Source organism: Eulemur rufifrons, chromosome 16 (assembly GCF_041146395.1).
Source record: "Eulemur rufifrons isolate Redbay chromosome 16, OSU_ERuf_1, whole genome shotgun sequence".
Taxonomy (NCBI): domain Eukaryota; kingdom Metazoa; phylum Chordata; class Mammalia; order Primates; family Lemuridae; genus Eulemur; species Eulemur rufifrons.
This window is the reverse complement of record NC_090998.1, coordinates 54,572,224-54,590,656: the sequence shown is the minus strand read 5'-3', so window position 1 is coordinate 54,590,656 and position 18,433 is coordinate 54,572,224. Positions and strand designations below refer to the sequence as shown.

General features: G+C 41.8%; 1 protein-coding gene across 2 annotated transcripts in view; it reads left to right on the top strand.

Moving 5' to 3' along the window:
• Positions 1–18,433, top strand: part of PTPRB (protein tyrosine phosphatase receptor type B) — a 106,984-nt gene that overhangs the window by 76,679 nt on the left and 11,872 nt on the right. For both annotated transcript variants that reach the window (XM_069489819.1, XM_069489820.1), the window contains 11 exons: positions 470–619; positions 2,714–2,957; positions 9,295–9,401; positions 12,423–12,522; positions 13,494–13,577; positions 13,677–13,694; positions 13,812–13,893; positions 14,502–14,592; positions 15,306–15,382; positions 17,062–17,196; positions 18,252–18,374. In XM_069489819.1, coding sequence (XP_069345920.1) covers positions 470–619; positions 2,714–2,957; positions 9,295–9,401; positions 12,423–12,522; positions 13,494–13,577; positions 13,677–13,694; positions 13,812–13,893; positions 14,502–14,592; positions 15,306–15,382; positions 17,062–17,196; positions 18,252–18,374 — 1,211 coding nt within the window. The remainder of the gene's footprint in view (positions 1–469; positions 620–2,713; positions 2,958–9,294; positions 9,402–12,422; positions 12,523–13,493; positions 13,578–13,676; positions 13,695–13,811; positions 13,894–14,501; positions 14,593–15,305; positions 15,383–17,061; positions 17,197–18,251; positions 18,375–18,433) is intronic.

Here is an 18,433-nt window from a genome sequence, read left to right as displayed (position 1 = left end):
CAGTTCACATTTGCATAAGCCCATCTGGTTGTCACTTGGAAAGGAGGGCCTAAAAGACTCCAAGAAATTAAAACATTTCTCTGGCTAAAGTACCCTGCCAGCAAACAAGTTAAGTGATCTTAAAGTAACTGGATGAGTTAGTATTTAAATACATCACTTTGCCTGATATACAGTTAGAGCTATAATGGAGCTTTTAAGCAATTTGATGCTACAACTTCAGGAAATCCTGCTGAAGAGCTGCCTCTTTCATTATGTTTAATGTGCCACTAGCAAATCACTTCCTCTGCCTGCTTTCCTTCAGGAGAGGAGGAGAGTTTCTTGATTACAAGTGTTAAACACATACACACATGTGCGTGCGCACACATACGGTCTGATGTAGGAGTGGAGCTCTGCATTTCACTAACTGTTGTTTATCATGTGAAAGCAGAGTTGTGACCCCTCTTGGTTCCTTCCTCATCTCTTTTTCCAGGCCCCCCTCCTCCACCTCCACACATCCGTGTGAATGAAAAGGACGTGCTAATTAGCAAATTTTCCATCAACTTTACGGTCAACTGCAGCTGGTTCAGCGACACCAATGGAGCCGTGAAATACTTCACGGTGGTGGTGAGAGAGGCTGATGGTAAGTTGTCATGAGTTAACTCTACTGGTTCTCACAGTTCACATGGGGACTCTTTCTGTGACAAGTTTTTAATATTATTCGGCTCAATCCCTGCTGGATACACAGAGATGTAATAAAAAACTTCTCAAAGACTCAAAAAATCGGCAATAAAGTCTATTATCCTATGGGTTGAATTATTAAATGGGAAAATAATAATGACAGCAACGACAATGACAACAATAACCATCATCCATTGAGCCCTTACTATGTATGTGCCAGGCATTACTGGAAGTGCATTGCGCGTATTGACTGGTTCAATCGTCTTCACTATTTATTCCATCTTGTCTCCTACTCTTTTGTTCCTCCATTAAACAGCAATATGCTTTAACTTTCTCAGCCCATCCCTGTCTCAAATACCTCAACTGACCATACACTCACAAACCACCCACCAATTTACAAAAATAACCAAAAGCTTGAAAGAAGGAAAAGATGTTCACGAGAATCGTTCCTCCATTTTCTAATGAGTTTTGAATAGTATGTTTTATTCTCTAGTTTCCTGTCTACCTAATTCCTGCAGACTGGGCAAATACTGGATGGTAGTCATCACAATATTCCATTAACCATGGAGTATGATCTTCAGAGCTTATTATGTCAACATTTGTCAAACCACCAGTAAGAATGTTGTGTTTGGAGCACACACATCCATGTGTGTATTTGCCATTGAGGTCTTGTGTGTTATTTCTCCGGAAGAGATGCTCATGCCTGGAATGGCATTAATATATTTTATCTTCCTTATATTTTTCAAAATTGTTTAAGGTGCTGCACATGAGTTTCTTAAGCATCCCTGATAATTTTGACCCATTTGTGATTAAGGGGGAAACTTTAAACCTGACAAACGCTAAAGCAATTTCTAGGCTAAATGGTATTTTAATCTCACTGGGTATCTAACAGTCTGTGTGCTTTTTACATTTTATTTAATTGTACTAAAGCTAATAATTAAATTATTAAATAATTAATTAAATAGTTTCAAGGATCAGTGGTGCATCCCAGATTTCCTCACACCTCATAATTGAAGATAAATTGATGAACTGTGGAAAGACTTTAGATTTAATTAGGCTGCAATGAAGACAGTGTTTTACTCCATGAATATAAGGCAGTGACCAAAAAGAAGTCACACCCCAGAAAACAGTCTTGTGTTCTCCAGCTGTGTTGAGTTTCCGTTATTGATGTCCATGGAGATGGGCTGTGGTTCCTTGGTGGGCTAAGATAACAACCCATGTCATATAAATGTCATTTATAGCATATATGCTTATTCTAAAGGCAGCATTCCTTCTTAACTACTGCCAACAAAATAATATTTCCAAGACTTGCTTGTTGTGAGAAAATTTCATTAAACAAGAGTCCAGGATGCTATGAAGAACCCCCACAGTACCACTCCTTGAAGTTCATTGTAAATGGTATCTGATCTCTATAATATTTATCTTCCTACTTTTGCTTTTCTCCAGCCAACATCAAAACTAGCTTGCAGTGCCAAAACACACAGCAGGCTGGGTAGATAGGGGAAGAGTTCTGGGACGTGCTCTGAGTGAGGGGCCGAATTTGAGCCAGGATTCAACTGTACTCAAGATAATGGAGAGCCACACGCAGAGCAATTATCAGCCCAGGCATGGCACATGGAGCGTGCCTTGTGGGATGACCGCTCTGGCCTGTGACATGATTTCTCTTATCTTTTCCCTATTTTCCAGGTCATAGGGGTTTCCTTATTAGCTCAACTACAGTGGTTATTGGCAAGGTAGAGAGCTCATTGAGTGGGTTGACTCTCACAACAGGGAGTCGTCCAACTCTCTGGAGTTGCAGGACATGTTATCGTTTCATGAAATGTCTTACCCTCATTTTATGTCCTAGGAAAATATTGGTATAGATGTGCATTTTATATACACACATACATACTTTGTTTTTTATTTTAGAAAAAGTGAATTAAAATTAATTTCATTAGGAGAATTTCACATCATCCTTTGAGATCCCAGAATCTGTATTCTGGGGATGGCCAGACACAGTGGATAAAACCACTTAGAAATCACTGAAATCACTCAAGTCATGGGTTTTCTCTTCCAGGCAGTGATGAGCTGAAGCCAGAACAGCAGCATCCTCTCCCTTCCTACCTGGAATACAGTCACAATGCCTCCATTCGAGTGTATCAGACCAATTATTTTGCCAGCAAATGTGCTGAAAGTCCTGACAGCAACTCCAAGAGTTTTAATATTAAGCTTGGAGCAGAGATGGAGAGCCTCGGTGGAAAATGTGATCCTAATCAGCAAAAATTCTGTGACGGACCACTGAAGCCACACACTGCCTACAGGTTAGATGTATTACCGTCATTTTGCTAGGAGGGACGTGCTACATTACCCGGCGCTCTGCTGTCTGAGCGTCTGATGCATGTGAGCTCCTATAGATTAATAACCTATGTTACAAGAGTACTCTATATATTACCGGGTAATTTATAAAAGTTGGGTTCCTGCCTCCATTAGCAGGTAATGTGTAAAGAAGGCCTTCAGCTTTGTACAAAAGCTCCAATTCTTTATGTGAAGAATGCAAGGTTCTTAACAGATTGTTCTTTCTCCTGCAACTTCTTTAATATGAGTCAGATAATTTACAATGTTCACTATTATGAAAATGTCCAAATATTAATAGAAAGACTGAGTTTAGGGAGACCCAAACCATAGGAGGTTATATCTATCACTTTTAATGAGGACTGGAATTATTTATTTACCTTCTAAGGCATTGTAAAGATAGTCCAGACAGAACTCTTAAAGGAAAAGGGCCCCTGAATGAATGGGGCACCCTCTGTTCCCACTGAGATGGCAGATGTAAAGGAGCAGCCTTTTGGCTTTGGCCCCAGAAGCATTGGTGCCACCAACAGGCCCTCCCAGCTGCAGGAATTGGTAGTGCTCTTGCTCTGCACTGTGTTTTCAGAAAGCAGGTACAAGCAGTAGTACACAGCATCCCAATCAGCGTCCTCAGGAGACAGGGACCTAGGCTATTGTCTTGGACAATAGACATCTGATAGTATTACTTTTGCAGAGGATGCACCTTCTCTGTTGGGTGTTGGATGAGCTGGTATCTAGGCCATTGTGGCAGCCAATCAGGTTCTCCATGCACCAGTGTCCATTCTGGTTGGTCAGTGCTGAGATCTCATTGATTCTCACGTATTTGGAGTATCACCCCTGGGTCTCAGTAGACAAAACTCTTCCACCAGCTCCAAAAGGAGACTATGACATAACATCACACGGAGAGAGTTTTTAGCCCCTCCCTCGCATCAACAAAGGCAAGCAGGTGTTTTTCCTACAACAGAAGACTCGCTTTTGGCAGGAGCTCTGCAGAGCTACCTCTGCTCAGGACTCAGCAGAAGCTTGCTGTTGCCTCCCAGGCAAAGTCAGCATCTCTAGAGTAAACACACACAAACTTACTGGTGATATTTACTTCAAGAAGGAGTAAATATCAGCTCAACCAGCTACCATACCCACACCCCAACTGTCAACCCACAGCTGCACAGCTGGGCACCCCCTCAGCTCCATTTTCACAGCACCCCATCCCTGCATCCCTCCAATACTGCATTTGTAGGTGGCTTTTAACCCTTTATCGAATTACCTGTCCTCTTCACTAGATTGCAAGAGCTCACAGTTTAATAGGGGACACAGACATGTCATTGGTTATGAAACAATATGGCGTGTACCTGACACAAAAGAGGTGCTCATGAAATGTTTATGAACAAATAAGGGAATGAGCCGAGATGCTCTATGAAAGTTACACGCTCTTGTTACAGGTTAATCAACTCAGGGCATACAAATTTGTTTTCTAGAACACAGATTTCCCATATTTCTCCAATATACGTTTGGTTCAGTCCTGTTAAAAGCATGCCACGCAGACAATGCTGGATAAGAGGAGGCACAGCCTTTCAAAGCACATGGGAGAGCCGCATGCTAAGCAGCCTCTTGTGTGGCGACGGCTGAATCCCAGCTCAGTGCAGTCAGAATTCTGCCTGTCTCGGGGCGATAATCACCACAGTGACCCTCGATGCTGTCAGGCATCTTTTTTTCTGAAGGGAATAGGCACACAAGAAAGAACATGGAAAAAGAAAAAATAGGATTGAAGAGAAATGGGAAATGCTAGGCTTAACTGATACGAAAGTTTATTATGTCAATGAATGTACTGTGTTCCCTTTCATTGCTGGGTTGCTATTTTCCGTATGTATTATTAGCATTGCTGCATATGGAAGGAGAAAGGGCAGATCATTATGGGGAGAGGCAGCTTGGAAGTTCGGAAAGTGCTGATCTGGTTTTGTTTTTATTCTAAATAGAATAGCAATGTGACCACAGTCAGGTGGTCAGCTTCTCCTGACCTCATTTTCCTCAAATGAAGAAAATTAAACCACATGATCTCTAACTTTCTGCTATAGAATTCTGATTCTGGACACATTGAAAATGGAAATAATTCTATCAGATATCTGTTCATTAAAATAGTGTCTTATTCATATTATGGTTATGCCGATAATAATATGTTCAATATATGTTTTATCGCCTCCTCTGTGTAAGGTACTGGGCCAGGTGTTGTGGGTGATAGAAAGATAAATCAGAGGGAGCCCTTGCCTTCGAGGAGTTTATGACTCAGAAAGAGAAAGAAGACGTGTCTATAAACACACAGGCAGACATGCTGAAGGGCATAAGAGCTATAGGAAAATAAGTGCTTCGGAGCTTCAGAAGCTTCTTGAAGGGAGTATCATTTTACCTGAGTATTAAAACATACTCAGGCCAGGCGCGGTGGCTCACGCCTATAATCCTAGCACTCTGGGAGTCTGAGGTGGGCGGATCGTTTGAGCTCAGGAGTTTGAGACCGGCCTGAGCAAGAGCGAGACCCTGTCTCTACTATAAATAGAAAGAAATTAGCCAAAGCAACTAAAAATAGAAAAAATTAGCCGGGCATGGTGGCACATGCCTGTAATCCCAGCTACCCAGGAGGCTGAGGCAGAAGGATTGCTTAAGCCCAGGAGTTTGAGATTGCTATGAGCTAGGCTGATGCCACGGCACTCTAGCCCAGGCAAGAGAGTGAGACTCTGTCTCAAAAAAATAAGAAATAAAAAAAATAAAACATACGAAAGGACTTGGCAATGTGGAGATAGGGACAGGAGGAGTTTCAGTGTGGAGGGAAGAGGGAATAGTGGGAGTCAGAGTATGGAGAGAGATTGTTTAGAGAAGAGCAAACAGTCCAGTTTCAAACAAAGGGTGTGGGAAAAGGAGGAGTGGGGAATACGAGACCAGGATGACAGAATGGGACGGGATTGTGGGCGGGTGCTCAGTGTGGGCTGGAAAATGTAGTTGTGATATTTATTTTTTGGAGCGAGTTATAAGGACAGAGCTCCTCATGACCCATTAATTTTAAGCCAAGCCTATACTAGGTCATTATCTCCTTCCTGTGTTCCTGAAGGTTCTTATTCATCTGCATCCATTTTGTGCTTTTTGTTTACATCTGTGATTCCTAGAATTTCAGAGCAGAACATGTCAAGGTTGTTATTACTGATGTTTTTATTTTATAGCTGAGGAAACTGAGCCATAAAGAACTTTAGGGACCATTTAACTAATTAACGACAGAGTGAGGGCTAGAGCTCAGATCCTCTGGTCCCCAGCCCAGGCTCTTTTTGCTATCCCCCCAACAGAAGTCATTGCTTTTAACCAAAAATTAAGCCAAGAGCAATTATGGGAAAGAGATCTGCACTAGGAGTCAGAAAATATCGAGTTCAGTTTTCTTTTACCAGCTTTCTCTGTGATCTTGGGCAAGAAAACATGGAATCACTCCAGGATTTAGGTTCCAAACCTCTAAAGTAATATAAGCTCCCTTATTATACTGGAGAGATTGAAGATGAACAAATAGAACCATGTTGGAAAAAGTCCTTCCACACTTATAAATCACTACACAAATGTAAGAAACTCTTATCATCAGAGATACTCCTTTCAATATTCAAATATGTAATAAATTAGCAACACACTGACTTCTCATCTTGTCATTTAACATGCAGTGACTGCTTGTTACTCTTTGTGGATATTTCACAATATACTTCCATCAACAGTCTATTATTCCTGGAAGCACAACTTTTGACTTGGAAAGGATCTTTTAGAGATGGAAAAAGGATCTTTTAGAGATGGAAATTATAGATGTGGTTGATCAATGTCATCTTGGTGTTCATTTTATAAGATTACACTTGGACCTGGGCACGAGTTAGATCAGAACTATTTGCCCAGGCCCAGTGCTGCTTCAGCATTGTCACAGCACATGGCCAGATACCTTTGGGTTAAACAAATGTAGATTTTTTTAAAAAAGGAAAGAGGAATCTATCAGTAAACCTACAGCCAGAGACTCTTCAAGATAGAAGGAACTCAAGAAGTCTCCCAAGCCACCCTTTAACTCAGTGCAGGGATACCCTCCGACAGCTTCCCTGGGAGCTGGTTCTCCTCCAGCCTCTGCTTAAATCCCATCCCCCAAGCCTGCACCCCCACAAATGACTGGGAGCTCACGACCTATGAGGCAGCTCATACTCTAGTTGTTGGAAAACAATTTTATGTTCCTAAACTCCTCCTTCCTTCTGACTTCAGCCCTACTGTACCTAGTTCTACCTTCAATAAGAAAAATAAGCATGTCTGTTTACTCTCATCCATGGAGGCCTTCCTTAAATCTGAAGTCAGCTATCAGGTGCCTTTAAGTCTTCTCTCTCATTGTCCTAGTCATTCACCTCAAGTGATCTCTATTCCTCCCTAAAATATATCCCCAGAAATTGCGTGCAGCCCTGCAGACTGGGCCTGACTCATGCAGAGAGCATGAGACTATGATGCGTATCATGGGCTTTTCATTCAGGCAGAGCTTACGAATCTGTGTTTCAGTAGCTGCATCCTGCTTGCCTATTGAATTTAGGACCAGGCTGATCTTCAGGCACTATCCCATGTGGACACACAGTCACCTCAACAGCTCTCTTATCCAGGTGACTGGAGTCCCTCCAAGTGTCAGCTGCAGAGTTCTAAATCAATGTCTGTCTGTCATTCTAAATCCAGTACATCCCAAGCAAAGCTCAGCCTTTTTTGCGAGTCTCTCTCCCCATCTCTACCAACAATGCCATTGTACTCCTGAGTGACCTGAGTTCAGTCTTAGACCCATCCTTGATCCCTCCCTGCTCCTCCACAGTCTGGGCCCCACCTGGTCCTTCCTCTTAGGCTTCCTTCCATTTTCATTGCCTCTGCTCTGGGCGCAGGCCCCGTGGCCTTGTCCTGGAGTATTGCAGAGGTCTCTTAACTGAGCTCTCTGCTCCCAGCCACCCCATCTCCTTAAAGACAGTTTCCTCCAAATTCCAGCATTCCTCATTTGCAATTGTATAAATGCTTTTTTCTTTTACTATTTACCTTACTTCTTTATATTTTGCTTTTCCAAGTTTTCAAGTGTAATGACCCTATATCTCTGTAACTTCAGCCATTACATGTAAAAGGGGCCTTTAATAAGCATTTCTTGTTGATGACAATAAGTACAATATTAAAAAATTTTTAGATAAAAGGATATTTAGAAAATAATGCCAAAAAGGGGGGAAGGTATGCAAGTCAAAATAGCAACAATAATAAGATTGATATTTGAGCCACTTGACTGCTCTATTAGGCATCTCAGAATTACTGGTCTCACAACTGAACTGTGTCTGGATCTTCCCAAACCCCTCAATGTATTCCTCGTGTTAGTAAATGGCACCTCCATTCTTCCAGTTGTTCCCCAGCCAGAACACATGGAGCCATCCTAGATTCCACTCTTTTCTTTCATATTCTACATCAGCAAATCTTGCAGCTCTTCCTTTGAAATAGCCAGTATTTCTCATGACCTTCACCACTAGCCCACCTGATCATTGCAATACCCTTCCAGCCAGTGTCCTTTCTTCTACCTCTACCTCCTCTGTCTATTCCCTGTGCAGCAGCCAGAGTGATCTTGATGAATACCCTCCAGTGGCTTCTCATGTCACTCAGTCGTCACCGTGGCCTCCTGGGTCTGTTGTGGTCTGGCGCTGTTTACCTCTCTGATCTCATCCCCAACCACTCCCTTACTGTGCTTCGACCATGCTGGTCTCCTTGCTGGTCCTCAGACTCTGCAGGTGTGCTCCAGCCTTACAGCCTGGCACCTGCGTTCCCTCTACCTGGAATGCAGGCCCGGCTCCCTCCCTCACGTTCCTCAGGTGTCCTCTTTTCTTGGAGCCCTTCTCTGACCATGCTGAATAAAGCAGCCCTACATGCTCCATCCCCAGTGCTTTCCTCTCCCTTGCCCTGCTCTTTGCTTTCTCATAACACATCTCTCGTCTGACATATTATATTTGTGTGTTTATTGTCTGACTTCTTCTATGAGAATGTAGCCTCTGGGATGGTAAGGACTTTGTTTTATTTTTTACAGTCTCCCCAGCTCCTAGAACAGGGACTGGTACACAGCAGGGGCTCAATAAATATTTGATGAATATATCAATAAATGTATGCATGAAGCCAGGTCTGTATGATTCCATAGTTCATGTCCTACCCTGCTAGGCATGAAACGAGTGCCTACCCTATTTCTCCTTGAACATATTTTTCAGCCAATCCTATTGTGCTCAGCAACTAATTTGTATTTAAATAAATTGGTTTTCTTTTCAGAATCAGCATCCGGGCTTTTACACAGCTGTTTGATGAGGACCTGAAGGAATTCACAAAGCCACTCTATTCAGACACGTTTTTCTCTTTGCCTATCACCACTGAGTCAGGTAAGGCTAACCTTTTGACCCACCCACATCTTCTGTCCACTACCATGTCACCTACAAGGACCTCTGTCGGGGAGGCGATCTGGTGATTTGGCTGATGGTGGGGGGGATGTTTATTTTCACTTAGAACTTAATCTTTATATGATCATGGATTGATGCAGATTAGAGGGATTGAACAATTTCTGTAAAGCAAGGACAGAAAAGGGATTAATCTAGAAAAGAAGGTGGATTCAGTGGAATGTTGCCATAAAGGACTAAGAAAAAAAAAGAAAAGAAAATTTAAAAGAAGGAGAGAAGGTTTAAGTACAAGATGTTTTTCTATTAAAAATGAATTATTTTTTAAACAGTGAGTGGAAACCATTAAAATCAAAAGCTTTCACAGGCCAAAATTTAAGTTGGTACAAAAGGCATTCAGTTATAAGTGAGAATATATGTATATATAAACATAGAATTGCATAGGGAAAAAAAGATTAGCAAGTATTAAAACACCAAAGTATAAATGATGAATATCTCAAAGTAGTGGAATCATAGGTGATTTTTCTTGTTTTTGCTTATTAGGTGTTGTCTTTACAGGATTAAAAAATGTTAATTTAAAAGGCTGTACATAAAAATTTATGAAAAAAACTTCTCTAGTGTGTTAGAGGGCAAGTCTGAGTAGCTAATATTTACGGGTCATCCTCTCTATGGAGGTACAGTTTCAAGCATTTTACATAGAATAACTCACCCAGGCCTCACTACGACCTTTTGAGGAAGATGCTATTATCATCTGCATTGTAAAGGTGAGGACCTGCGGCACCGAGAGGTTAAGTAACTTGGCCAAGATGGTACAGTTTTCTGGCACTTTCTGCCTGAGCATACAGTTTCTCACTGCACTGTCTGAATATTCCCATCATGCTAAGAATAGCATCATTTTCATCACCTTCTTTCTCGACACCATTGTGTGCCCAGCCTTTCCCTGTAGCCAGTGCTCTACAGTGCTTGACCTCTAGGTCTGGGGAAGTTCTTCTTCATAGCTAAAACTGGCTCTCGTGCTGCAAGACAAAAGATGACTCAGCCTCACAAGCATTTCAATCTATTTATGCCAAATATGGGGATAATCTTCCACTTTTCAAACCAAAGAGGGATCAGAACACAGTTAAGAGGATTTAGATGTCTTTGCTTATAATTTAATGTTTAGTGGGGATTTTGTAAACACAATTCTTTCCTATGTGAATATTGATATACAACAAAAATTGTATGTAGTCCAGTAAAGGAATACAGCAAACATATATATTTTTTTCAATGTTAGCCACATTTAAAAAAAGATGAGTGTGTTGATTTGATGTCTTAAAAAGCAACATGAAATAAACAAATCCAAGGCCTTAAAATACAACTTCAAAAATGGGCTACTCCATAGACCTAAATATAAGAGGTAAAACAGTAACACTTTTAAAAGAAAATATAGGAGTAAATCTTTGTGACCTTGGGTGCAGAAATAGTTTTTTTGATATGGCACCAAAAGCATAAGCAATAAAAGGAAAAACAGATAAATTGGACTTAATCAAAATTTAAAATGCTTGTGCTTCAACGGACACAATCAAGAAAGTGAAAAGACAACCTACAGAATGGGAGAAGATATTTGCAAATTGTATATCTTATGAAGGCTGACTATTCAGAATATATAAAGAATTTCTACCTTACAATTCAATAATAAAAAGACAACACAATCTTAAAATAGCCAAAGGATCTGAATAGACATTTTTCCAAAGAAGATGTGTATAATTGGCCAATAAGCGTATGAAAAGATGTTCACCATCATTAGTCATTAGAGAAATACAAATCAAAACCACAGGGAGATACCACCTCACATCCGCTGGAATGGCTACCATTAAAAAGACAAGTGGATATGGGGAAATTGAAACCTTCATACATTGCTTGTGGAGATATAAATGGTATAGCTGCTTTGGAGAACAGTTTTGCAATTCCTGAAAATGTTAAACCTAGAGTTACGATATGACCCAGCAATTCCACTTGTCTAAGTATATACCTAAGAGAAATGAAAACATGTCTATACAAAAACTTGTACATGAACGCTCATAGCAGCATTATTCATGACAGGTAAAAAGTAGAAACAATCCAAATGTCCATCACTGGATGAATGGGTGAGCAAAATGTGCTATCTCCCTACAGTGGACTATTATTCAGCTATAAAAAGGAATGAAGTATTGACATATACTATAACACCAATGAACCTTGAAAACATGCTAAGTGAAAGGAGCCAGTCACAGAAGACCACGTATTTATGACATAATTTATATGAAATTTCCAGAACAGGCAAATCCATAGACACAGAAAGTAGATTAGTGGTTGCAGGGGTTGAGGAGAGGGAGGAATGGGGAGTGACTGCTCATAGGTATGAGGTCTGTTTTGGGGGCAATAAAAATGTTATAAAATTGATTGTGGTGAGAACTGCAAAACTCTGTGACTATATTAAAAACCATTGGATTCTACAACTTAAATGGGTGAATTGTATGGTATGTGAATTATATTTCAATAAAGCTGTTAAAAAAAATAAGGCTTCATTACCTGTTCATAAACTCCCAGTGGCAGTATCATACCAGATAATGAAAATGAGATTTTGTTAAAATAACTGGCAATTTAGTGGATTTGCCAAAGCCCCAGATGCTATGTAATATGTTTTATATACATGAAATCACATTTTTATATTGTTGGCAAACTCTGGCCTTTATCTCGGGTGCCCCAAGCTTTACAAATAAAGTCCAAAATTCATTTGTGAGTTATACACTATTAACTTCAAAAGTATACAGTCATGTCTGGCCTGACCACTACAGGGTGGCAGCCAGTATTTCATCTTCTCAGCTGCATACTCGTAGCCTTTGGAAAATAAATGCCTCACTGTGGGCATCACTTGAATTCTGTTTGTAATAACATCACTTGGGAGCTATGGCCTCAGTAGCTCCCTTACTGGTTCCCTCACACTAATTTTCTCACCTGGGTTTTTTGTTTCCATCTGGATTATTGTAGAGCCCTTCTTTGGAGTTATCGAAGGTGTGAGTGCTGGTCTGTTTTTAATTGGCATGCTGGTGGCTGGCGTTGCCTTATTCATCTGCAGGAAGAAAACGAGGTAAATACAAATATCCCTTTGGTGATTGAGCCCACGGTTGTAAAGATGAAAATGAAAATGCCTTTTAGCCTGAAAAGTAAGAAGGGAAAATAATTCAATTTCCCCAGGTTAAATCATCAGTGTTTTCCTATAAAAATAAAAGCCAAATTCTAAAACCATGAGTCACTCCTTTTCAGTTCCTTTATATACCATTGATGAATTTGGCCTGTACCAAATAACCGAGAGACCATCTGTAGCTTCACTTAAACATGAAACCAGATGCGATGGCACATGCCTGTAGTCCCAGCTACTCAGGAGGCAGAGGTGGGAGGATCGCTTGAGCCCAAGAGTTCAAGACCAGCCTAGGAAACACAGCAAGACCCTGTCTCAAAAAAGACAAAAAAAGAAAAAGAAAAGAGTCCTTTTGCACAGGAAAAAAACATTTTAGTGTGGTTCACATTCTAATGAAGACAGAGATGTTTGCAAATTGTGTGCCCAAGTGCTTTTCTGAAATATCCTGAAAAGTATGGGTGACATCACCATTCTGTGGCTCCTATCTGCCATCCTAATTTAAGAAGGGACCTAAAAAAACCAAATAGCATGTGGCCCCAATGCTTTGCCTTCTTCTCTTAGTAAATTTTTTTTATTTGGCACATTGTCTTCTCTCCTACAGTCGTGTCTGGTTCACTCTTGTGGGGTTTGTTTTTTTTTTTTAAGGAAAGTTTTATTGAGAATGTGGGAAGTGATTATAACCTGTAGCCAAAAACCAGAAGACAAATCTTCAGTTATTGCAGAGATCCGTTTCTGAGTGGGAAAGATCTTCTTTATGCTCTTTCCTTTCCCTCCCCCAAAGAGATGTTGGCTGAGTGCAAATCTACATGAATACTGAAAAATCCAATTTGCACAAACATGCACAGCCTTACCATAAATGGAAAAATTTGTTCAAGCCAAGTATCATAATCAGAATAAAAATCCTCTCGCTTACCTTTCAGCCATGGTCGAGAAAGGCCCTCCGCCCGCCTGAGCATACGTAGGGATCGGCCATTATCTGTCCACTTAAACCTGGGCCAGAAAGGGTAAGCACCACAATTTACCTTCATATAAGTTATCGAAAGATAGTATTGTATGAGATTTGCTAATGAGGTCTTTCCTCTTCTTTTGGTTTTCCTTCACAGTAACCGGAAAACTTCTTGGTAAGAGAGAAAACTCATTAATTACTATATTATCTGCCTTTGAAATATGACTCAGACTGGTTACAGCATTTTCCCTTTTCTGGAGTAATTTTTGTTTTGTTTTATTTTCAATGACAGCCCAATAAAAGTAAATCAGTTCGAAGGGCATTTCATGAAGCTACAGGCTGACTCCAACTACCTTCTGTCCAAGGAATACGAGGTACAACTCAGACAGAATGAAGCCCCAGCACCCCTAGTCCTTGGCAGAATTCCCCTTCTAACCTTTACTTTGGAGCTGTAGGCTGATGGGGCTCAGGAGTTAGGATGCTGCTTAGGATCTCAGCTGCGCCCTCTCTTATGCCTAAACCATTCCCTGCACAATATACCACCTACTCTCAGAGGCCAGGTTGAGCCCCAGAGTAGCACAGCAAACCACATGCTTCCTGGATCACATGGTAAGGAAGAGCTAACAAATCTCAAATGCAAACCTAATGCTGTCAGTGTTTCAGCCTGGCCATTTGCTTGGCTGGGAAATGACCCGTGGGTTGGTGAAAAGTACCCAGGCTTCGGATTTGATTCCCAGCTTTGCCACTGTGTGACCTGGGGCAAGTTAGTTACCCTGTCTGAGCCTCCTCTGTAAAATGGTGATAAGAACACCTCCCTTGTGGGGCTGTTGTGGGGATCAGGGTAATGCATGTTGAGTACGAGACATTCTATAAACAGTAGCCAGTGTACATATTTTCATATTGTTATCTATCTCCAGGACTGTATGATTTGCCTTGTTCTATTTCATATTCTCCATTTGCAAACTTCTTTTTGACTTAATAGGACTTAAAAGATGTGGGTCGAAACCAGGCATGTGACATTGCACTCTTGCCGGAGAATAGAGGGAAAAATCGATACAACAATATATTGCCCTGTAAGTTTTCTGTCAAAATTTGTAATACTGTCTTCCTCTAGCCATTTCTGCACTTTTCTAGGAACAAAATGGGGCTAAACAAATATGGTATAGCTGGATAGGGACAATCTCAGGTTCGGAGCCCCTTCAATAAGAAACGACTTGTATGTTTCTGCACTTCCCTCTGGAGGGAGAAGGACCAGTTTAAATTCTGATTATGAGAGGCCTCTTATGTATGCTGCTGACATTTTCCCCTGTGGTCCTACTGCTTCACCTTGGAGGCTAAAAACAGTAATGGGGCTAACAGCAAGGGCTCTGACATCAAGCTGACCTGGCTTTGCTTAACAAAGTCTTTAGTTAGAAATTTTTATTTAAATTATCCTTACCCCGTTAGGCAAAGCAACAGAAGGTAGTCTTTTTGGATTGTATTCTTTCCAGCAGGGAAAGGGAGCTGGCCACTCCATCAGGCAAATGTCATGGTGCTGCAAAGGAAAGCCCAGATGGGGCTTCATGTTGTCCCCTGTGTCTGACTGTCTATGAGCCACCTGTGCAACCTGGGGCACGCTAGTCATCCTGTGTGGGCCTCATCTGTAAAACGGAGATGAGAACACCTCCCCTGTGGGGCCTTTGTGGGGATCAGAGCTAATGCACATCGGTGCTACACAGTTTCTACACAAACTGTAGAAAATTTACCCCAAGACTCAGTGACAAATCTCTCAATAACTTCCTTCCAGATGATGCCTCACGAGTGAAGCTATCCAATGTAGACGATGACCCTTGCTCTGACTACATCAATGCCAGCTACATCCCTGTAAGTGAACCACTGGGCCATAGTGCCAGGATAAAGCTTTGATGGGTGTCTACACTGGACATGCCACCCCTCCTGTCCATTCCCACTGTTCTTAGGTCTGGAAACATTTGTAGATTTCAGAAGACCATGTCTGATTGCCATAAAACGTGGGGTAACCAATTCAATCACTTCTAAGCCCCATTATTCACAATGGCTGTACTCACATAAAATTATAATGGGCCCTGGATGCATTTTCATAGGTTGTTTACTCTCTGCAGCCCTTAGCCAAGGTCAGGGTTCCCTAAGGAAGATGAGCCCCACTGCTAAGGCTGCCAAGTTATTTGGATTTTTGAAAACCACAGACACAACTCAAATGTTGTGTCAAATCTTTGGGCTCTGAGTTTGCCTAGCATCTTGCCACCTTCCTACAGCCACTACAGTGGACAAAACTTTAAGGTCAAACAGATCTAGGGTTGAATCCCACTTCTGCCCCTTGTCGACTCTGTGACCTAGGGAAAATTATATTACCTTTTTGGGCCTCCCTTTCCAAAAACTTAGGATAATACTATGTATCTCAAACAATCATCCCTTCGCTCAATAAACACCATTATATGTTGAACATTAGGCTGTGTACAGAGATAAGATGCGATCCAACCCTACAGGAACTCTCAAAAGAGTTGGGGCATCAGGAAATTAGAAGGCAAGGCCAGGAGAAACCTGCTAGAGCAGTGCCCCTCCAACATTAACAGACATCGTACCATGTGGGGACCTTATTAAAATGCAGATTCTAATCCAGAGCAGGGCGGAGGTGGGGCCTGGGAATCTGCATTTCTGGATTGATCAAGCATCTGAGTGATCCCAGTGCTGCCAGTTTGAGGACCACACTGTGTAGTGAGAGGCTGGAGGTTGCCATGGAGCATCCAGGAGGAGAAGATCAACCAGCAGAGAGAGAGATAAAGGAAGGCTGATGCAGGCAGGCGGCATGAGGAGGATAAATAAGGATTAGTCAGACGGGAGGCAGTGTTTGGGTGGGCGGGGGTGACATAATGTAGAGACCCTGAGCAGAGGCAAGGAGAGGAAGAGCTGCTACCAAGGTTTACAAGCAGTTCTTATTGCTGGAGAGCAGAACAAGTGAGTGAAAATATTCTAGCTCATAGAATTGTGGTTCAGATCAAATAAGATCTGTGCAAGTCGTGACCCACTGCATGTTAGATCGTGGCTGCTCAATGAACAGTGGGTTCTTTTCCATTAAGCTTCCTTTGCATGACATCTCTTACCAAATTATTCTAATGTCGATTTTCCAAAATGACTAAAACTTTTCTACACTAAATAGGGAAAGAGCCTGTTTAAAGTCAGTCCCTCAGACAGTCTCTCTCTCACTCTCTCTCACACACACACACACACACACACACACACACGTAATCGAGGGTGAAGTGTTTTCTAGACCATTGCCTGAGTCCTCCATTAGCCGGTTAGAATAGACCCAGTCTAATAAAAGGGAATGTGGCTCCTAACAATAGTTCAATGTTCTGGCCTTTGTCCTTCCTGCTCCCGAGCCTTGACACTGTGTTAGTATCTTTTTCTCAAGTCAGAGTCCTGGCAGAGACTTTCATATCATCTAATCTGCAGAGCCAACTCTTTGTTTACAGTTCTGAAGAGGCCCATTGTTTCTGACTCTCCATATTGTAAATTCATTGCAGGGCAACAACTTCAGAAGAGAATACATCGCCACTCAGGGACCGCTTCCTGGAACCAAAGATGACTTCTGGAAAATGGCGTGGGAACAAAACGTCCATAATATTGTCATGGTGACCCAGTGTGTGGAGAAGGGCCGAGTGAGTAAACAGCCTTCCTGACTTCCAAGCTTTGCTTTCCACTGCATGGATAGAATGCTGCCCCACCATCTACAGTTAAACCACACAAAACCAAGTAAGGATCATGTGAGAACCGTGTTAGTGACTTAAGCTACTCAGTTCAAAAAGTTCTAATAGTAAATCCATCCAGGTGATGCCTGATTCTGATTCTGGGTCTCAAGTTTCAGTCAAAGCTATTTCTATTTGGGGACTGGGATTATCGGCAGTGCCCATTGCACAGAAAGATGACCTGGCCACTTGGCTGCTTCATCCTTCGGTGTATGGCCACGGAGAGACCCTGCCAGAGTCACTGCACCTGCCCCTGCTCTCAAGAAAGAAGCGAGTTTTAGGCTGCATCGGCAGATGCAAAGTAAAATAATTCTCTAGACAAATTAAGCAAATCTCTTGGAATGCAATTATAATCCTTACTTTATATGGTTACTTTGAGGATTAAAAGAGAGATTACACTTAAAGAGCTCAGTACCTGTGCTCAATAAATATATGCTCACAATCTTCTTTCTCCTGTCTTTGTACATGTAAAGGCGAGCTTAGCTAAACATTCTGATTTCTCAAAGATCTCTTGGCACATGGCCCAAGTTAGGACAGTGACATAAAAATATGAACAAAACAGAGCCAGAAAGACAGTGCCTTTCTATGTCCAGCTAGATCTTTCTTCAGAAAAAAAAAAATTATAAATTGTAAGCCATGGTTTATTTCCTAGTGGAACTAAGGAAATTAATTAAAAAAAAAAAAAAAAAAAAGCTCAAGCCACGTGTCACCGTGCCTAAAAAGTGAATGAATGCAGAGGTTGGGGCATGTGGGTGCGCCTTGTAGAGGGTCTCCCCTTCACTCCCCGCAGCCGCTCAGCTTCAGCACTGGCTACGAGGAGGTTAATGTTAATAAAAAGTAGATGCTCAAATTGCTTTAGCGGCTGACCTGGATTCCTAACTCGGGAAGGTATTTTGAGGAGGGAGAGTCCAGGTTCACAAAGGAGTCACATTTCTGGACTCACCTTTTTTCTGTTTGTCTTCTTCTAGGTAAAGTGTGACCATTACTGGCCAGCAGACCAGGATTCCCTCTACTACGGGGACCTCATCCTGCAGATGCTCTCAGAGTCCGTACTGCCCGAGTGGACCATCCGGGAGTTTAAGATATGCAGCGTACGTTGGTTTGCTTGACTTCATTCAACAGCCTAGCTTGGAAAGATGAAGGGGGTCTG